This window comes from Carica papaya, chromosome 8, assembly GCF_054855325.1.
Source record: "Carica papaya isolate Zhongbai chromosome 8, ASM5485532v1, whole genome shotgun sequence".
Taxonomy (NCBI): Eukaryota; Viridiplantae; Streptophyta; class Magnoliopsida; order Brassicales; family Caricaceae; genus Carica; species Carica papaya.
Genome location: NC_142316.1, coordinates 25,899,248 through 25,922,126, shown reverse-complemented (window position 1 = coordinate 25,922,126; position 22,879 = coordinate 25,899,248). Strand labels below are relative to the sequence as shown.

The 22,879-nt window shown below is 35.4% G+C and overlaps 1 protein-coding gene across 1 annotated transcript; it reads left to right on the top strand.

The window, feature by feature from the left end:
- The first annotated feature begins 9,633 nt into the window (after positions 1-9,633).
- On the top strand, positions 9,634-22,807 carry LOC110825903 (P-loop nucleoside triphosphate hydrolases superfamily protein with CH (Calponin Homology) domain-containing protein). The gene is made up of 20 exons (XM_088208885.1): positions 9,634-9,791; positions 9,909-10,000; positions 10,267-10,424; positions 10,646-10,792; positions 10,901-11,117; positions 11,432-11,523; positions 11,635-11,706; positions 12,221-12,322; positions 12,627-12,701; positions 13,042-13,123; positions 13,614-13,709; positions 13,799-13,972; positions 14,079-14,185; positions 14,380-14,568; positions 14,675-14,838; positions 14,984-15,234; positions 21,071-21,234; positions 21,385-22,013; positions 22,165-22,346; positions 22,436-22,807. Exons 2-20 carry the CDS (start codon positions 9,913-9,915, stop codon positions 22,525-22,527), a joined length of 3,081 nt encoding a protein of 1,026 aa, XP_088065011.1. The 5' UTR covers positions 9,634-9,791; positions 9,909-9,912; the 3' UTR covers positions 22,528-22,807.
- The last annotated feature ends 72 nt before the right edge of the window (positions 22,808-22,879 follow it).

The following is a 22,879-nucleotide window of genomic DNA, read 5'->3' as shown; positions in this document are numbered from 1 at the left end:
CTAGTTTATTTCTAGAATTACATCAAAGTCCCCTGTGTTAATCTCTATTAGGTCCACACTTCATTTTCTATCTGCTATATCAATGACAAGGGCTCTATATATAACCTTCTCCAGTAGTGTCCTACTCTAAGGAGTAGACACAAACAACACATATTCAAGTCTTTCTGGTAATATATCCAAGTTTAGTATAAAAGTATGTGAAACAAATGAATGTAAGACACCAGTATCAATCAAAACATGTGCAAGATGGTTACAGATAGTGTACGTACCCTGTATCACGTCTGGGTTGACTTCTGCATCTTGCTGAGTGAGGTTGTAAGTCCTACCCTGGATAGGAGGTCTGGTCTGATTCTGATTTCATGGGCACTCTCTTGCGTAATACTGGGCACTCCCACATATATGGTAAGTATTATTGAGGCGATAGCAGGGTCGGTCTCCATGATCCTTACCACAGTGTTGGCAAATCTCACCGCGTCCTGTTATTGGAATCTGAGGAGTAGGCTGAGTCATTAGCTTAGGTCTCTTATTCTGCTGAGCAGGTATAGTAGGTGCTGGTCTGTGGTATGAAATCGATGACCTGAGGTTCCTTACTGCTGGAGGAAAAATGCGAATGTTCCTCTCCACTAGCTGTGTTTTTGCCGGAACGATCGAGTAAGTACTAAGCTCGAACACATATAGCTGCTGTCTAATATCAGGACGGAGGCCCAACTCGAACTTTTTTGCCTTTCTGCCTTCATCCATCATGCTCTTAAGGGAATACCGGTCCAACTCCAGGAATTTTTAAGAATATTCTGATATAGTTATGTCACCTTGGATCAGGTGTGCAAACTCTATTTCCTTCAGATATCGGAGATGCTTTGGAAGGTACTCTACATTGAAGGCCATCAAAAATTGTTCCCAAATGACTGAAACGAGCAGGTTGGCCTGTTTGAGTTGTCACCAGTGGCCTACTTTTTCCACTTGCATGTAGGTGACAAGTACGACTCTCTGTTCGATAATCACCCCAAGGGTTGTGAAGGCCTTCTCTGTCTCAGCTAACTAGTAATTGGCATCTTCAAAGGAGGATCCCCCTGCAAAAGTAGATGGGTTTAGTTTTTTATACATCTCAATGTAGCTTGAGTCCATCATGGAAGGAATTGGGTCCCGTGGAAGAGGGACTAGATTGTGCTGGGATAGATTGTATGGCCCTATGATGGTACTGGATAATACGGTGGAGGCACATAATTATACTGTGGTGGTGTCAAGTGATGTGGTTGGGGCATCGGGCTATATTGTGGTGGTGCCGGGTGATGCAGTTGGGGTGCTAGACTATACTATGGTGGTGTCGGATGGTACTATGGAGGAGCAGGGTCATACCGAGGTGGCTTAGGATCCTCCCGCTGCAGGGTGACTCAACCTGTGGTAGCGAGGGAGGTTCGGGTAGCTCCCTTCTTTTCTCCCGGGCCTATTGGGCAGCAATGAGCCTCTCCAGCATTTCAAATAATCGGCCAACATCCTCTCGAAGCAAACCCTCCCAGATTGCTTAATTTAGTGGGGGTCTTCCTCTTCTCATCTATCTGTACCTACATTTCATAAGGAATAGTTGAGTGACGATGCATTTTTTGGTGTTTCCTAGGGTTTTTATGTAAGGAATGATTTCGAAAAACGCGGCTCTGATACCAACTGTAATGACCTGAAACTTGAAAGAAAATAAATTATAAATTGAATGCGGAAGCAAAATAATAGCATTAGAGTTTACATTCCTTACACAATAATTCAGAATACTCAATAGAGCTACGAAAATGACTCCTCTAAAAGAACAATGAAAAATCAAATAAATAAATGGAAAGTAAACAACTGGACATACTATTCACAACCCTCTTGTGGATCGGGATTTGGATCTTCATTCTCTTAATCTGAAATAGTTAATGAAAGAGTGAGGTACACTAACCCAGTAAGAATATCACACTGCTCACCGATACAGAAATGAATGTTGATAAAAATTATGAAAATAGCTAATGGAGCTCTTAATTTAAGTAAATTCATTTATCATAAATAAAATCATTTATTGTACATTTACCGTAGTGAAATTTCCAAAACTGACCTATAGAGGCAATAACACAAACAATATCATAATCTCATATTCAATTAAGTAGAACAACAACTTTTCCTTTTTATCTGCCTATTAGTATTCATGGGGGTCCATAGAGATGTCCCCATTACGCATGAACCCTTATTCAACATTGTCAACTAACCGGTCATTCTCATACCATGTCCGGTATGAGTACTAAAAATACCATCCTTCAATACTCCGTTCGGTAAGAGGGTGAAACGGGCCGTCCCCATACTTCGTCCGGTATGAGCGCCAAAATACTACCAATCCTTGATACCCCGTCCGGTATGAGGAAACATTCACGGTAGGGTTCCCTATGCACCCGATCCGTCCACCATCTCCCAAGATATCCAGTAAGACTACCATTCATTCATTCACTTAATCAAATAAGTCTCTGTTTATATTTAATTTTCAGTTTCATAATTTAACTGTAAATCATGCAAAACAAGCAATATATGCATCAAGAAAACACAACTGAATCATCTTACCAACTCTAGTGTATTATTATGCATTTAAAACTATAAAATTAATCAGTCAGTTAAAACATGACAAACAGTAATAAATGATCGATTCCGACTCTATTAGTAACCTGTAATTAATTATCAAAATTTTTTAAATTAAGCAAAATATCGTATTATTTATAGTTAAACTTCAATTCTATAATAAGGAATAAGGTAAGTAATTCTTACCCGAATCGGTGTCTGAACATTAAACTTTTAGTTGCACCTACTGACGGTCCCTAGGTTCCCTAAATTTTCTTTTGTAGATTAAAATACACTTCAAGTACCTAGAAATACCCTAAAAAAATCTAAAATCGGTGTTAAAATCCTTTTTCAGCCAATTTTGAAATTCCGGCACGGTGGCACCACCATGCTCCGACGACGACACCACTGTCTACAGCAGCGGTTTGCCTTGAACTGTCCGTTTTTGGCCAATTTTGATTGATTTCAGCCGGTTTTATACTCATCCATACGAGAAAACACGTTAAGGGACCTCGGTTGGCCGAAAAAAGTTGAAAAGCAGAAACTTACTGGCAGCGAGATTTTCTGGTGCGGCAGCTCTGCCGACTCACCTTCGTAGTTGGGCGTTTTTCTTCAATCAACCTGTGAGAAACAGAATGGTGAATACAATAGTGGAGAAATCGCACGAAACAGAAATTGGGAAGGGCCTCATTGGAGGTAATTTTTTATTTTTCCCGCGGCGGCGCCGCTGAACTTTACCTACGGTTTCCAGTTTATCCACTGGTTCTTTTACTCCGATTTGGTGATGGAGGTGTTCAAAATTAAATTTTGAGAGAATAAATTTTTTTTTACCTTTTTTGGCGGTCGGAGGTGGCTCCAACATGGCGGTGGGTGGCGGTCGACTCCCTTCTCCGGCGACTAGTTTTTCTTCTCCGATGGAGGGCTGGCGGCTAGGGTTAGGGTTCGGTATGAAGTGAGATATTTATGCTCATCTCTTTTAATCTAGACTGTCTATCGCATTTGATCTCGATCATCCGATCGCGTTTAAGAAAGAAAGGAATTTGCACCGTTCATCGCGATTTGATCTTAACCGTACAATCGCGTTTAAAAAGAAAATGAATTTGGACCGTTCATCATATTTAATCGTGAGAATCTGATCGCACCTGAGGAGGGAACGGATCCGAACTGTCCATGCGTGTGGAAATAAATCTAGATCGTCCGATCGCGGGCACGTGGATTGCCAGCATGGTCTCCCGCGCGGCACCGAGTCAGCATGTTTTGCCACGCGACGTGCTCCGATTTGTCGGAACTACTGACTCGGTGGTCCTACGTGACATATTTTTTCTAAATTATATTTTGACCTCCAGTTTTTTATTTTTCTTTCAAAAACATCCCCAGAACACAAATTTTCACCCATTTTTTCCAAAATTATTTTTAATTTCATTATCCACCTATTTTTTTTTCTAATTTTACATTAAATAAAAATTTATAAAATTAAAATTTATATTTATATATATTAAATTTAATTTTTAAAATTAATTCTGGGTATTACAGAAAAATATAACAACTGAATACTATAAAACACATTAGATGGGGGATCTAGGGAAGAGACAATAGATAATTATTAGAAACTACTTTTTCAGTAAGTAGAAACATAATTAGCCATGATTGTAAGTGCCCAGGAATGTTATTATGACTATGTTAATTTTACATATGCATACTAATAGAACTCACCTTAACATACCTGTATGACTAGCTAGTTGGGTTTTTACAATTGGTATCAAACCAGTGAGTCCTACAATATTCTGCCAGCGTTATAACAAAACAATAAATAATTAAATAATATTAAATGTAATGACGCTAGAGACATACACATAACCATCTTGTAATATCAAGGGAGAGAGAATGAAAAAAGGAAGGGGATAACCCAAGGGGGAAACAACTCTTACCCCACCTATCCCACAACCACTAATTGTAATTCACTAGTGGCCACCCTCATTTTATCAGGTATCTCTTCCAGCCTTTCAAGGGCCTCATCCATTCCATCATGCACCACCCCCTGCGACACCTGTACTCAAACCAGCTCCACAAACACCATACATTAACCAGCAGAATGCTAGTCAGGAGGACTTCAACAGGTTGTGCTGGACAGTGGAGAATTTGGCTGCAGTGGTTAAGGAGAGAGAGATGAGGTCTAAACCTCTACACCAGAATGGGGGAATGGATACTAGCAACATTGAAAAGTTCAAGAGGTTGAACCCTCCTACGTTCGCAGACGATGCAGATCTTATGGTAGCAAAGGACTGGCTTAAGGAAACATAAATTTTTTTTGGAGTAATGGAGGTCACTTCAGAACAAAAGGTGCAACTTGCAACCTTCATGTTCAAGGGAGTAGTGAAATGATTGTGGAACTTGAGGAAGGGAGCACTAGCCCCTCCCATCACATGGGAGACCTTGGAAGCATTTAATGCGAAATATTTTTTGGACTTCATTAAACAAGGCAAGGAAGCAGAATTCGCAAACCTCCACTAGGGTAGAATATCAGTGGCTAAGTATGCGGAAAAGTTTGTAGAGTTAAGGAGGTTTGCATGGGAAGTAATGTTAAATGAGTTGAAAGAGGCCATAAGGTTTGAGAAAGGACTGAAACCAAAATTGTATCATCAGGTAGCAGTGTTTGCCTTGCCATTCTATCATGCAGTATTATAAAAAGTTGAGTTAGTGGAAGCACTATGGAAAGAAAACACAAAAAACTCCAAGGGGTTCTCCACTTATAGGAGGCAGTTGCCAGAGACAAGTCAACCAGATAAAAGATAGAGAATGGTATCAATTCTAACCCAAAAGGTCGCGGTGACAATAAAAGTGCGAGACTGCCCCTGTTGTGGAAGGAGCCATGGTGATCAACCGTGCAGAGTTTTCAGTTGAGGTTGCTTTAGATATGGGACTACACAACACTTAGTTCGTGATTGCCCAGAACACAAGGAGCAAATCAGGCCAATGATACTAAACAGGGTATTCGCACTCATAACCCAATAGGTGAAAACAAACCCCAATGTGATACAAGGTACGATTTTTATTTTCAATCTACTTGCTAGAGTGTTGATTGATACGTGTTCTTCACATTCATTTATTTCGCATACATTTGCATTGCACTTAGAAGTCGAACCGGTTCCGTTAGAATGTGTCGTAGGAGTGAGTACTCCAACTAATGGCATAATGTATACCAATATAATGTACAAAACATATGCAGTTGAAGTGGAAGGTAGAGAATAGAGGAAATTTAATCTTACTAGACAGAATATTTCGATGTAATATTATGGATGGACTGGTTGACAGCACATCATGCTCACATAGATTATTTTGAAAAAAGAGTTGTATTCAAAATTTATAATGAAGAAATTTGTTTTTAAATAAATATGTGAAAATTTTCAAATCCATGAGTATATAATCCCCCTACAAGTAGAAATGAGAAGATTAAAGGAAGGGTTAGGGGTTAGTATGAAGGGATAACGACGTGCGGATTAGAGTAATTGAAAACTTTAAGTTGACAAAATCTTGTCAATTATGTAAGAACCTGTAACAATACTTATATAAATACGACTACTATGTTTGATTTTAGGGAATGTGGATATGAAAGTCGCACTTTAACAAATACTAATAGTTAGGAACTTCCTGGATGTATTTCTGGAGGATCTTCTCGAACTACCACCAAAGAGAGAAGTGGATTCTCTATTGAATTATCCCCAAGAACACAATCGATCTCTAAAGCTCCCTATCGTACGGAAAGGATCGAACTTGAAAAACTTAGGAAACAACTACAAGAACTACTAGATACGAAGTTCATCCGACCCAGCGTGTCACCTGGGGGGCTCCAGTGTTGTTTGTGAAGAAGAATGATGGAACAATGCGCTTGTGTATAGACTATCGAGGCCTTAACCAGGTAACCATAAAAAACAAATACCCACTCTCACAAATTGATGACTTCTTTGACCAGTTGCAGGGAGCGCAGGTGTTTTTGAAGATAAATCTATACTCTGGGCATCACCAATGCACCAGCAGCCTTCATGTACCTAATGAACAGAGTACTTAAGCCATTTTTGGACCGTTACATCATTGTTTTTATAGATGACATCCTCATATACTCTAGAAGTAGAGGGGAACATGTAAAACATTTAACTTGTGTGTTAGAGATACTCTGAAAGGCCAGACTCTATGCCAAACTAAGTAAATATGAATTTTGGTTGAAACAAATTACATTCTTGGGACATATAGTGTCAGACAAGGGTATCTCAATGGATCCATTGAAGATTGAAGCAATACTTTAGTGGAAGAAGCCAATTACAGTGGCGGAGATCAGAAGTTTCTTAGGGTTGGCAGGATACTACCGTCGTTTTGTAAAGAGATTTTTGAGTATCGTCGCTCCCCTTACACGACTCACCAAGAAGAATGTGAAATTTGAATGGGATCACAGTTGTGAGGAGAGTTTCAAATAACTCAAACACTGACTCACCACCATGCCCATTTTAGTCATTCCAGATAATTTAGGAGGTACACAGTATACCACAAGGCCTAGGGTGTGTATTGATGCAGCATGGAAAAGTAATTGCCTATGGATCAAGACAATTAAAAAATCATGAAAGAAACTACCCGACAGACGATTTGAAATTAGCAACAGTAGTGTTTGCTCTTAAGTTACGACAACACTACCTCTATGGTGAAACCTTTGAAATCTACACAGAGCACAAAAGGTTGCAGTATTTGACTTTATAAAAAGAACTCAATATGCGACAAAGGAGGTGGATGGACTTATTGAAATATTTCAATTGCAAGATCCAGTACCATATGGGAAAAAGGAATGTTGTGGCAAATGCACTCAGTAGGAAAAACATGGGGTCTTTAGCACACATGATGGTCTTAGAATGACAATTACAAGGGGCAATGCATGATTTGGAAATCAAAGAATGGAGCCGGGGAATGTATTTAACCTATCTCAGAGTCCAACCAGTCTTAATTCAATGGGTTAGAGAAGGACAAATTAAAGACCCCATGTTGCCAACAATTAAAAGGAAAATGGAATCACATGTTATATCGGACTTCGAACTATAAGAGCATCGGTATACTCAGGTTCCGGGGTAGAGTATGTGTACTAGATAACAGTGAACTGAAGAGGAAAATCTTAGCAAAAACCCATCACTCAAAATTTACTATACATCCAAGCAATACAAAAATATACCAAAATCTGTAGAAACAATATTGGGGGGAGGGGGGGAGGAGAATGAAGTGAGATATAGCAGAATTTGTCCCGATGTCTCACGTGTCAATGGGTAAAAGTTGAACACTAAAGACCTAGTGGATTACTACAATCTTTACCAATACCAGAATGAAAATGGGAACACGTCTCTATGAATTTTTTGGTGGGTCTACTAAAGACCCGATTGAACCTTGATACAATTTGGGTCATCGTAAGATCAATTGACTAAGTAGGCACACTTCCTACCTATGAAGATTACAGACCCGTTGGACAAGTTGGTCCGTTTATACATTAAAGAAATTATAAGACTTCATGGAATACCTGTCTGAATAGTGTTCGACAAAGATCTCAGGTTTACTTCTCGATTCTAGAAAAATTTTAGCAAGCAATGGGAATGCAGTTAAATTTGAGTATAGTTTTTCACCCACAAACATATGGGCAGACCGAACGAACTATTCAAACATTGAAAGACATGTTATGGGCTTGTGTTATGGAATTTGAGAAAAATTGGGATGAACACTTACCACTAATAAAATTTGCTTATATAATAGCTACAAAACCAGTATTAAAATGACCCCCTATGAGGCATTCTATGATCAACCTTGCAGATCGTCTGTATGCTGGAATGAAGTAAAGGAGAGAAAAATACTCGGCCCAAAATTAGTAGAAGCAATTACATCAAAAATAACTATGGTAAGGAGAAATCTATAGACGACTCAATGTAGACAAAAGAATTACACAGATATCGGATGAAGGACATAATGTATGAAGTGGGTGAACATGTATTTGTAAAAGTCTCACAAATGAAGGGCCTCTTAAGGTTTGGAAGGAATGAAAAGTTGAGTCCACGATTCATAGGACTATTTGAAGTGCTAGAAAGAATGGGAATGAACGCATAAAAGATAGCCCTACCACCATTTCATTACAATAAAATTACAATAAATTTTGTATGTCATGTTATATAAATTATGAGGTTATTTTAAACATAACTTAAATATATCTATCATGAGTTTGGTTAATAGGAATGCCACACAAATACAATATAGATTTAAACCAAAAAAAAAAAGTAAAATTCTAAGTCGATTTTAATATCCAATTTAAATTTGATCCTTTATAGTCTTTATTTGCAATGTGGGCATATAAAATTTATGATTATAGAATTAGAGATATCAATATTTAAAGAAAAAAAATTTGAAGATATGAATAAGATTAATTTAATTATGCATCAAATGTATAAATTAATAATAATTCTATCGAATAAACTATTATACTTTATGAATTGAATAAAACTATAATATAGATTGATATTTATTAAAAAATAGAAAATTACAAGTACAAAATAAAAACCAACATGAAAAGAAAAATGTAAGTAGTAATTAATTAAAAAAAGAAAGGTAAGATCTTGATTAATTGCCATATAAACTGATATTTTGAATACGAATAAATTAAGGAAACATAATTACTTTCATAATAAATACTAATGGTAATTTATCAATAAATTTATATTTTAATAGAAAATAAAGACCCACGCGCATCTCGTGCGCGTGGACGTCGAGATGCGCGTGGATGTCAACGTCCAACCAGTATAAATATCAAAATGGAAGCCCAAAAAAAAGTACGAGAGCCCCAAGTCAAGTGACAAACCCAATGTTAGCCCATACCATTTAGGGCTCTTTTGTTTTGGACGGATATCAACCGTTTATTTGAAGCCCACATGACAAGATCGACGGTCTAGATCGATTTCCACCGGAACCCCCAAAGCCACGTGTATCCATATCTTACAGATTTGAATTCAAACATTTACCAGTGTAACGTTACAAATTGTTAGCCTCAGCTGCGGATCCGTGCCAAACACCGAACCAAAAGGCTTAATAGAAATAAAAGAAAATCGCAAATTCGGATACACAGTATCAAGAACCCACCATTTCTGGTTCCAAATTTCAACTGTAAAAACAGAAGAAGAAAGAAAGGATCAGGAGAGTTTGCTGAGGTTCACTTTCTTTCTCTACAACTCTCTTATTCTCTCTCTCTAAAATAGCCTCTTGTTGCTTTCTGGATTTTGCGTGTCATTGTTTCTTGGGATTTTGAATTATTTTTTGTTGGTTAGGAGGATGAACACGAGTGGGTTAATAATGGAGGAGAGTTCGGGAAGTGAGTTTCATGACCTCAATTTGGCTTCAAGAAAAGCGGAGGAAGCAGGTTAGAGTTCTCCTTTCTCCTAATTCCTCTCCGTGTCTGTATATGTATATATAGATAGATAGGCAGATACGTATATGTAGTGCAGGGGCAATTTTCTCCGTTTGGCTGCAGAGAAAATGAAAGAAAAGGTTGAACAATATAAGGAAATATTACTGTAGTATTCTCTCTGTATTTTCTCCAAAATCAAACGGAAGACAAGCATAGATTGTCTTCAGCTTTCAATAATATGTGAAAGAATTCATTCGGCGTGTGTGTTGACTCTGCAGCTATACGGCGATTCCAAGCCGCAGAGTGGCTCGAAAGCATGGTGGGTCCACTCGGCATACTGAGTCAGCCATCGGAAAGAGAGTTCATTTCTTGCTTGAGAAATGGTCTGGTACTATGCAATGCCATTAACAAGATCCATCCAGGTGCAGTTCCAAAGGTACTACTGTTATATTTCCATCAGCAATTCATGATTTCATGCACTTCTTTTTGTAATTTTTTATGAGAAAACCGACGCAAGAAATCAAATTCTGGAATTGATTTCTTTACATGCTCTGCTGTTTAACACCAGGCTTCTTATTAGGCTAGAAAGCGTCATTATGGATTTTGATTGGGGTTTATTTTGGTTCACATTTTCTGACTGGTTCAAATTTGAATAAGGTTGTTGAGAATAATCTACATGTGCAATCCCTTGTTCGAGAATTCCAACCTCCTCCTGCCTATCAATACTTCGAAAATGTCAGAAATTTTCTTGTGGCTGTGGAAGAGTTGAGACTTCCGGCTTTTGAAGCTTCTGATCTTGAAAGGGTAAATTGTTTGATAGACTGTGTATTAGTTATGTATGGACTTGTAACTAGCTTCCATTTTGAATGATCATCTATGACTGAGTGAATTGATGGTCTATAATAATCTCAGGACACTTGGGAGGCAGGGTCAGTTGGCAAGGTTGTGGATTGCATATTAGGCCTTAAGTCATACCACGAATTGAAGCAGACAAACACTGGGAAATCTTACAGGAATGTAAGATCTCCTATGGTTCTGCATTCTGCCAGTAGGACCAACTTGCTAAGGGGTACAGACTCTTGTAGGCGTTTAAACATGTCTGCTGTCTGTGATAAACAACCTGTCGAAGGTGAACTTCAGAAACTTATGAAATTTACTTACTGTGCATCGATTTCATATACCGAGTTACATTTTCCATTCTAATTACTTGATGACATCCTATAATGGAATCTTATTTCTGTTTAAATAAAGATGTACCCATTGTTTTGCTTAACAATGTAGACATTTGATGTTATAATCTGTTGAAGAGGCAATTATTTATCATATTGATAATATGTGGGAATTGTTTGGTTCCTAGCTTATAAGTGTTATGGTTTCTATAAGGTTCGTTTTTACCTTCATTCTGTAGCTTACTTATCTCTTACTGTGCACTGGATTTTGTAGATGCGATTGTCAAGGTTCTCCTTGATCACATGATTGACACAAAGGAAAACATTAATGATAATCTCTTGGTTTCACTTCGGAAAAGGAACCCGGTAATGTTCAGATGTCTTGCTACAGATGTTACTTCTATTGACATATACTGCATGACCAGCAGCTAGATTAGATTTATTTTTTTCTTTCTGATTTAGTTTGTTTTGCTACAGGATTCAGTGAAGTTAATCAAGAAAATCATTTCAAATTTCATGAACGAAAACCTTCTATCTGACTTCCCAGATGTGAGTCTGATTTGATTAATTCAAGAATTAAACATTGCATACATTTTCTGAAACAGGTGACTCGTTCCATAGCTTTCCCAACGTATTATAGACAGTAGAAGGGAACTCCTTCCTAATGACAATCTCAGTGCACTCATTGTCATCTATCAGAACTTCTTTCATACAAAGAGTCCTGCAATTTGAATTTCGGTTGTGGAAATGATTATCATGCATCTCAGGCATTGGCATATAAAGCATTTCTCAAATTATGATATCTATAACTAACTGTTCCGTGGAGAGCCATAAATGAACATTGGCTTTGTTGGATATGCAACTATTCACTTTACACACTTAGATATAAGTTCAGGATGCTCAACCTTATGTGGCATGTCCGAACAAAGATAACAATATGAAGCAAAATAATATAGTAGCTGAATATAAATTTTGGGATTTTAGAATATAGTAGTTGGAAGCTTTATCTTGCCAATACTTTTCAAGCTTTTGACATAAGAAATGAGTTTGATGTCTGATACAGCTTAAATCAAAAATTGAAGATTTTCCGGATGAAAGAAGTATCTCATCTGCCTATTCAACACCTACACCTCTAGAGGAAATAACTATTCGTGGAAATTCTCAGGTTTATTTTTCTTTCCAAATCCCTCTACGGTCTTTTTTTTATGCATACAATGCTCTAATTGGAAATCAGAATTACTAATGCAGTTTCTACATCTTGAAAGATCAGACCAGGATACATTTGTTTTGCCTCCCCTCAAAAGAAAAAATAAATAAATAAATAAGTAAACCATGTGTTTTTATCTTGTAAAGTTCAAGAAAATATTCGTATGGAACTTCATGCTCGGTATCAATTGTTTGCAATAATATAATGGTGTGAAAAGTGTTTTTCTCATGAACTTATGATGAAAAGATTCATTGTTTTACAGTGCCAGAAAGCTAGCTTGATGAAGGGTGCATGCAACCACAAGCGATTGTTGCAAGTACAAGAAAGAGAACTTCTGGTAAGTATTTGTTGTGCTTCTGCATGTAAGGATCTACTTGTTGCGACACCTATTTATAATTTTGGATGTTGCAAGAGTAATCTCTTTATCATGACATACACAGCAATCTCTATCAAACAAGATTTTTTCAAGATGACTTTCTTTTCTTATATGCTGGCACATGTAACTGAAGAATATGAATTCAATTAGCATCTATTAATTTTCCAATTGCCTTCACTGAACTTATGCTCTTATGGATATGTTATTCTTCTGTTATGATATTAATCTCAAATTTAACTACTTATTTGTCTATCATGGGATTTTCATATAAATTTCAATTTCCATCATTTACTTTTTTCAGGATCTCAAGGAGCTATTATCAACAACAAAGAGAGAATTCCAAGACTTGCAGTGCCAGTTGCAAAGATTTTGGGGAGAAATAGGTAATTTTCAGTCCAAAAGAGCCTATAATTGGTGCAACTCTTTTTTAGCCAAAAAAAAACTTGTCTCAGTCAACAAGCCCAAGTAGCGAAACTAAGTCATTCTTCATTCCCTTATTAAAGAATCCATTCTTTTTGTTCCAGGATGCGTTTTGTTTTGTTTTGGCACTGAAATTTCTCCTAGGAATTTGTCTTTTACTTCTCATAAATTTTGAACTATGCATTAGTAATGGCGAAGAATATATAAGACAGTTTCATGTTTTACTCATATTCTCTCTTTTGGTACCTATCTTAGTACTATTTCAAGTCTGTCTTTCTACCAGTTTATAACTGAAAGCATGACCTCCTGAAGTTCTTCCACCACACTCTTCTTAGATGAATTATGACAAGTTACTTTTTAATGTTGACAACCTGTTTTTGCATGAGCATTGTAGGTTCTTCAATATTCAGGGGGAAGTAGTTTTCTTGGATGATATATTTTGCTTTTTTCCAGGAAACCAGGTGCAGGAGATGTCTACTGCTGCTCTTGGGTATCACAAAGTACTAAAAGAGAATAGGAAATTATACAACATGGTCCAGGATTTGAAAGGTAAAAGCATTTACAAAGTTTATGTCTAAATCTCAGTGTTCCATCAGATTATTGCCATTAGATAATCACGTCGTAAAAATCCCCTTCAGGAAGTATCAGAGTTTACTGCAGAGTTAGGCCCACCTTCACTGCTGAACGAAAAAATGTGGTAGATTTTATTGGAGAGGATGGTTCTATAGTAATTTTTGATCCGTCAAAACCTCAAAAGGATGGAAGGAAAGTTTTTCAGTTTAATCGTGTGTTTGGTCCTACTTCAACTCAAGGTGAAGAATGTGTTATCTAGATGTAGAAGGCTATGATTTGGATGTAAATCTAATTGTCTTTTCTTTTTGCCTTATTCTCGTTGTGCTTTCCTTTTTTTTTTTTCAGAGGAGGTATTTCTGGATATTCAGCCTTTAATTAGGTCAGTGATGGATGGGTATAATGTATGTATATTTGCCTATGGTCAAACAGGATCGGGGAAAACATATACCATGGTAAGAACCGTGAACATCTATTTCAACATATCAAGTTCTATACAACTTTTAATTCTTTTTAATTGATGTGATATGTTTATTTGAAGAATTGATTAGTCTTGGTAGCACAACCTACACCATATAGCTCGAGGGTGATAAGTTGAAAATACCGTTAATATTTTCCTACCTGATATATGTGATCCTTTTCATTGCAGAGTGGTCCATCAGATGGATCCACTAATCATACGGGGATTAATTATCAAGCTCTTGAAGATCTATTCCTAATATCCAAAGAAAGGGAGGACATTATAAAGTACATAATTCATGTTCAAATGGTGGAAATATATAACGAGCAAGTACGAGACCTTCTTGCAGAGGATTCATCAACCACTAGATATCCTTACGCATGGTTCTTTTTATAATCATATAGACGTATTTTGTTGGAAAAAGATTTTTACCTCTGGTTTTTTTCTATATCCAAATATTTCGTTTTCTTAACCCATGCACAAGTTGGAGATCCGGAGTTGTACTAGTGAGAGTGGCATGAATCTCCCAGATGCTACAATGCATTCTGTCAACTCTACAGTCGATGTTCTCAACCTGATGAAGCTTGGTGAGGTAAATCGTGTTGTCAGTTCCACTGCAATCAACAGTCGCAGTAGTCGTTCTCACAGGTTCATCTTCAGGAGCTTCCGTACAATTATTACTTTCTTACATTACACTCTTGATTTTCCCACTTTCTTGGCTGTATTAAAACAAACTAATTGATAAAATGAAATATAAACTAATAGTGCTAGGATGGTTAATCATAATCTGCAGCATCCTGACTGTTCATGTGCATGGCAAAGATGCATCCGGCGGCATTCAGCGCAGCTGCCTGCACTTGGTAGACCTTGCAGGAAGTGAAAGAGTTGATAAATCAAAAGTTACAGGCGACCGTCTCAAGGAGGCACAATATATCAACAAGTCACTTTCTTGTCTAGGAGATGTAATCACAGCTTTGTCACAGAAGAATTCTCACATTCCTTACAGAAACAGCAAACTCACACTTCTCCTGCAGGAAGCACTAGGTATTATGTGCATGAGTTCATTTTAGCAGCTTCTGATTTATTATTTCTCACCAATCAGATCATGCCACATCATTTAGACACAATAATTACTACAAAAAATTAGACATAATAGCTGAATTTTGAGGTAGCCTAATGTGAAGGGTGAGAGAATGAAAATTTTTTAAGAAATGATAAACATATCTTTTAAACACATAAGTCAGTTAGTTGGCTTTGGCTTTTGTGAAAAGAATTTATAATATATTGTAGGAATCCTACTTCCTGTAAAAATTTAATTCTTATATAGATTAGTATTTTTTTCTAGAAAATCTTCCAATAAAGAAGAATTATAATCAACTTTCATAAGTAGGAGGTTTTTTTTCTTTTTGAGACTAATTTGTATTTATTTTCTGTTGACTATGATAGTTTATTATTTCATTATTTTACTTTATTATTTAATTAGTTGATATTATATAATTGAAATTTTATGAAAATAATAATGTCATATAATTAGAATTGTAGTAGAATAAAAATTCTCTTGTCAATAGATTAGAAATTTTAAAAATACCTTAGGTATAACAACATAAAGGGTGTGAGAAAAAATCAAAAATCAATATAGTATCAAAGTCAAATAAAGTTATTTTAAAGTTATAATTTTAGAGTTTTTTCCAAACCCTAAAATGGCATAATATGGTGAGTTGGTACACATTTATCTAGATATACTCTCATCACCACCCCAACTATATCTAACCCGAGCCGAGTCGAGCTATTTTGAACCGAGTCAAGCCATTGTGAACCGAACTGAGCTATTTTGAGCCAAGACTGAGCGGTTTTTAAGGCAATCTCGAGTCATTTTTAAGCTGAGCCCGAGCCAAGCTGCTGCTTCGCAAATCTGGTTCCAGTTAACAATTTGGTCTGCAAGTTGAGCGTGTGTGATATCGCAACACCAACTTGAGGGAGGGTGTTGACTATGATAGTTTATTATTTCACTATTTTAGTTTATTATTTAATTAATTGGTATTATATAATTAGAATTTTATGCGAATAATAATTTCATATAATTAAGAATTTTCTTATTAATAGGTTAGAAATTCTATAAATATTTTAAATGTAACAGTATAAAGGGTATGAGAAATAAAATTAATATTTTTTCTCCAAAAATCAACATTTTCTCACTAAATTCTCTTTAACTTTCTATATATCCAAATGTTGTAAATTAAGTATCATTAAAAAAAAAATTTAAAAATAGAAAATTTATTTATAATTTTTCATGGTATCACAGCAGGATCTCTGAACCTTAAAAAATTTTTTCTCTTGCCGATGACTACATAAAGAATGGTCACGGCAAGAATTAGTAACCTGTCTGAAGCCACATCCGGGTCTAATAGAATTATTTCTACCAAACTACCTGAATCGAAAACCACTCAAATTCTAATCACCAATCACAAACTAAATGAAAGCAACTATTAATAGTCTTAATCGACTAAGATGTTTATATGCGGAAGTAAGATAAGAATACCTTAGAAGAGAAGTCACCAAACTGAGACCGAGACCCAAAATTCCAGAATTAGAAGGTTAAGAATAATTCGATCATGTTGTGACTGATTAATTCTATGATAAATGACATTGATGAGAATTTTTTATTGCACAAAACGACGCACGAAATTTGTGAAGTAGTTAAAGAGTTCTACTCAAGTAAAGAAAACATATTAGAAATTTTTGGTGTTGAATCTAGTCTCCATAACCTGTGACAAGGAGATCTATCCTTAAACCAAGTACTACAGTATACTTATCTGTCACCAACAACAACTCGATGTACTTGAAGAACTTACATGGAGTTATTTAGATGATATAAAACAGTACAAAAAAATTTTGAAAAGAAAAAGAATTTTCAAATTTCTTATGGAATTGAATAAAAATCTAAATGAAGTCCGGGGAAGAATACTGATAATGAAATTATTACCTGGTATCCTTTAGGTATTTTCCAAAGGGGAGAAGAAAGCAAAAAAAAAAAGTAATGTTGGAAGATGGATTCACAAATCTTACTATTGAGTAGAACTCTGCCTTAGTTGTTTGGGGCCCTTATTCCAACCCAAACAACCAATGTTTTTGAGGAATTTGCATAGAGCTGTTTAGATGATGCAAAGAGGTATAGAGAAATTTTGGAAAGAAAAAGAATTTTCAAATTTCTCATGAGATTAAATAAAAATTTGGAGAATAATGCTCAAAATGAAATCATTATTCAGTATTTATGAGGTATTTTCCGAAGGAAAAAAGAAAGTAGAAAAAAAAGTAATATTGGAAGATGGAATTACAGGTCCTACTACTGAGTATAATTCTTCCTGAGTTGTCGGAAGCCCTTATCCCAACTCAGACAACGGTAAAGAAAGGGAAGACTTTGGTGTGATTATTGTAGAAAATCAAGTCATACTCAAAACAATTGCTGGAAAATTTATGGAAAACTAGTTTATTTGAATACCACAAAATCACCTACAGATAAAAGAAGTAAGGAAAATCATGCCTCTATTGGTGAAGGTGTCTCCATTAAGGAATCATGCTCATTTAAGAAAAAGCATATAGATGTCATCCAAAAAAATTCTTATATTAAAATTCCATTAATTACAACACAAGATTTGGGACAACAGCATAAAAAGGTAATTCTTGTAATCTTGTTAATGCTATTAAAGGAAGTCAAGAAACTTGAATCATTAGCTCAAGGGCATCTGATCATATGGTGGGAAATAAAACATTATTCAAAGGATATAATTTATAGAAAGAGAATCTAACCATAAAAATAGTAAATGGATCTCACTCAAGAGTGGTTGAAGTAGGTGATATCCCAATCTCAAAAAAGTTAACCTTAAAAAGAGTACTTCACGTACCTAATTTAGATTGCAACTTGTTATCGATAAGTAAGCAAATTTACTCAAGATCATAACTATATTGCTAACTTTCCTCAAAATTATGTGAATTTCAAGATTTGGATTTAAGGAAGACAACAGGCAATGCTAAAGTATACTCAAAGCTCTTTCTCTTCAAGAATAATGGATCTTTTGGAGACAATCCTATAATCTTCCTATAATCTAGTATATGTTGAGACTCAAAACAGTGCAACTTACTTCGACAATTTTAATACGATTATGTTATGACATTATTTATTTGAACACCAAAACTTTGTTATCTCTAATAATTATTTTCTTCTTTATTCAGAAATAAAAATATAAAGATATACTCGTACTATATATCCCACATTATCCTATAATGCCTCTAAACTATTTGTTATGGTACATAATGATGTTTAGGAGTCATCTAGAATCAGTAATATTACTGGTATTAGATGGTTTATATCTTTTGTATATGATCATATAAGAATTACATGGCTATTACTCGTGAAAAAAAAAATCAAAAGTTCACTATGTTCTCAAAAAATTCAATTACATGGTCCAATTTTAGACAATACAAAAGCATACTTTGGAAAAGAATTGGATATGTATCTTGAAAAAAGGGGATTGTTTATCAAAGTTCATATGTTGATACTCCTCAACAAAATATCATAGTCGGAAGGAAGAATAGACATCTTTTGGAAGTTGTACAGTCCTTCGTGTTCACAACTCAAGTTCTAAAATTTTCTGGGAGACGCTATTCTAAGTGAAATGTCTTCTCAAGTCCTTGAGCTTCAACCATCCTATCAAGTTATGATCTAATTCTTTCCTACCACTCAACTTCTATCTACCCTTCCCATCAAAGTTTTAAGTTGTTCAGCGTTTATTCACATACATAATCATCACATAAGTAAACTAGACCACAAATCAATAAAGTGCATTTTTGTTGGCATTCATCAAACTAAAGGAATTTAAGTATTCCTCACTAGTCACCTGGAAGTTCAATAATTACATGGATGTCACATTTTATGGAAATCAACCATATTATAAAATTGGTATTTAAGGAGAAAAGAATACGCAAGAATCCTAATCTTGGGACTTTACCATTGAATATCTTCATCATCCTCCAACTATACCTATTCAGTTTTCAGAATACATAAATCAATATCAAATACTTGTACTTGAACCTATTCATCATATTAAAAAATTTGAATTTCAGGTCTACATCAGAAGGAACAAGAACCAAAAATAGAAAGAGTCATAATTACCTTATCAGAGTCATAAAATTTAATTCGGATCTAGATCCAAAATCACTGAATATTTCAAGTAATTCAAGTTCATATCTCTCTATTGATAATCTGTATGATGATAGGCCTATTGATTTAAGGAAGAAAAGAAAAAAGAGCATGTATTGATCATGCAATTCATAATTTTGTTTCAACTAAAGGTCTTTTAGAAACTCACTGAGTATTTGTTAGGAATATTGATAAAATACAGATACCAAGAATAATTTATGAAGCACTAAAAGTGCCTTAACGGAAACTACAATTGTGGAGAAATCCAAGCTTTAAAAAAGAATAAGATTTGGGAAATAATAGAATTACCGCCTAGTAAACATCTAGTCGACTGTAAATGGATGTTCACAACCAAGTATAATATTGATGGTTTTATCAACAGGTTCAAACCTCAATTAGTAACCAGATGCTTTACTCAATCCTAAAGAATCGATTATCAGGATACATTTGGACCAATAACAAAGTTTAACATAATTCGGATGCTAATGTCTCTAGCTGTCAATTTGGACTGGTCATTATTCCAACTAGATGTGAAGAATATTTTTCTTAATAGAGAATTGGAGGAAGAAGACTATATGAAGATATCGATAGACTTTAAAAGTCAAACAATTAATAGAAAGGATTGCATACTAAAAAAGTCTCTATATGGACTTAAACAATCTCTAAGAGTATGGTTCGAAAAATCCACTTAAGCAATGAGAGGTTTAGAATTGATTATCAGGAGATATTTGCACTAGTAGCAAAACTTAACATAACCCAAATACTAATGTCTCTAGCTACCAATCTGGATTAGCTACTATTCCAACTAGATCTGAAGAATATTTTTCTTAATGGAGAACTAGAGAAATAAGTTTATATACAGATACCATAAGACTTTAAAAGCTACTATCAGAAAGGTCTACAGACTCTAAAAAATCCCGATATGGACTCAAACAATCTTTAAGAGCATAGTTCAAAAAATTCTAAGGCAATTAAGAGGTTTGGATATAATCGATGCTAAACAGATCATACTATGTTTTTCAACCACGATCTTTCAAGAAAAGTGGCAATTATTGGCATCAAGGAGTAGTGTTGAGATTGAGTTCAGAGCATTAACATAGGTATATGTGAAAAAATGTGCCCACAGAGTATTGAATGAATTGAGAATTCCCTCTTCAAAGTCTATGAAAATATTTTGTGATAATCAATGCATAGTAAGCATGGCAAAAAATCCAATTTATCATGATCGAACTAAACATGTGGAGATTGAGAACCACTTTATTAAAGAAGAAATAGAGTTATTAGCACGATTCTTGTGACATATTCACTCTTATTATTAAACCTCAGATATTTTCACCAAGGCTAATTAAGAGAACTTTCGAAGAACTAAGGTTCAAGTTTGGTTTGTTCAACATCTTAAAACCAGCTTGAGGGGGAGTAGAGGAATCCAACTTCTTATAAAAGTCTTATTTCTATACATATTAATATTTTTAGGAAAAACTCCCTATAAAAAGAATCATAGTCGACTTCTATAAATAGGAGATTTTTTTCTTTTATGGGGTTAATTTGTATTAGTTTTTTGTTAAAACTTTCTCTAATTTTTTCTTATATATATTTAGATATTGTAGATTAAATATTATAAAAAAAATCAATAAATAGAAAGTTTATTTACAATTTTTCATTTCTGTATGCTAAATTTTTTAGGCGGACATGCCAAAACATTAATGTTTGCACATCTTAGTCCTGAGGAAGATTCTTTTGGAGAAACAATCAGTACCTTGAAGTTTGCTCAGAGAGTTTCAACTGTTGAACTTGGTGCTGCTCGCGTGAACAAGGAGAGTAATGAAGTTATCCAACTTAAAGAACAGGTAAATCTTTCAAATATCTAGAGGGCTTGTTTTTCTATAATAAAATGGAGGGTTTCATGGGTTAGAAGGAATCTTTTACAATCTAATAGTTAGAAGTACATAATGTCGAATGATGAATTTATAACCTGATCTTGTTCTCTAATCTTTCAGGTCGAAAGCCTGAAGAAGGCATTAGCAAATAAGGAACAAAATGTTCTCTATAGTAAAACCAAGGAAATAAGATCTCCACGTGACAAAACAATATCCATGAACGAGAGAACTCCTCCACATGTCCGAAGATTAAGTATTGAGAATGGTAGTGCAGCAAAGAGTTTGAAAGTTATAAATCCTGAAGATAGGAGAGCATTGAGAACTCCTATAGTAACTCGCACAAGGAGATTGAGTCTGGAAGGGCAAAGGTCTGCTGCTACCAAGGATAACATTCACACTAAAAAGTCTGAAGATGAGAGTAAGTCCACGTCACCTGGAATAGGATCAATTAAAAAACCATTTGGACATTTCAGCAATGGCAGTTTCACCATGGATGTTTATCATCTACAAGTTCCCCGAAGTCCAACAAGTTCCTGTAGAAAAAGAACAGTAAAAAAAGATGGAAGAACACAAATTCCACATCTTCAACTACCAAAATCACCCGAGCCAAAAGTAGTTGCCAGAAATCAGGTTCAGATTGTCATGCAAAGCGAGTTTAGTGTTCCAGATGAATCTCGAACAACAAACGGATATGGAATAAGAAAATCCCTCAGAAACATTGGAAAATTAATAAATGGCTCTGAGAAGAGGTAAGCAATTGAGACCACAGTTTATGTTATTACTATTAGTTTCCTGGTAGTAAAATTGTTGGTAGGCATACAAACATTTCAACTGCTAGACAATATATCTGAATGGATTGAAATATAAAGTGTCTCAACTCAAAATGTCTCTGTAATACAGGAACCAAAAAAATTCAGTGGAAGCACAGACACCCATTAAAGATGCAAACAATATAAATGAGGTAACATCACCTGTTACAGCCAATGCAAGGTCACTGAGGAGGCAGTCCTTAACTAGTATTCAAGCATCAGCACCAAATAGGTGTCGACGATCTTCTCTAGGGGACAAACCAGTTGACTCCAGTAAGCAGCGGCAATACTGAGACAAGAATTGGTTCATGACATGCTCTTTTTTTTATCTAGCAATGAATTAGAAATCCCTTTGGCTTTAGCCTTTTCAGGTCTAAATGAATCGAGGAGTGTCCAGAACACCTCCTGTTCATCCATCCACAAAGACACCAAGGCAATGGCTGTAGAGCGCTAACTGGAGAGATTGCATGGTTTGATGTTCTACACTTTTTTTCTTCAGTCATGACTCATGACAAATCAGAAAATAGAGAGTCATGCTGACACATTCTTGTTGTATATTATGAGAAAAGGAATGGTAGGTGGTGGAAACCTTCGAAGGTCATTCGGTTAAAGATTGAGCTTCCCTCCCATTCAAAACTTTTCATGGTGTAACATCTTCTATGCTCTTTTTGATATGTAGATCATGTCGGAGAAATATTCTTACTTTAAAGTAAAAGAAATTTTTTCTTGATGCATTTTGAAAATTTGATGTGGGGAATCCTTGTGAGCCTAGTTATTCTTTTATCCATTTGAATGTCAAGGGACTG

Excerpts from the sequence above, each read along its gene's own strand:
- LOC110825903 (XM_088208885.1), top strand. The coding sequence starts at position 9,913 with ATGAACACGAGTGGGTTAATAATGGAGGAGAGTTCGGGAAGTGAGTTT. Across the intron at positions 11,524-11,634 it reads CACTTCGGAAAAGGAACCCG|GATTCAGTGAAGTTAATCAA; the intron begins GTAATGTTCAGA and ends GTTTTGCTACAG. Across the intron at positions 13,710-13,798 it reads CATGGTCCAGGATTTGAAAG|GAAGTATCAGAGTTTACTGC; the intron begins GTAAAAGCATTT and ends AATCCCCTTCAG.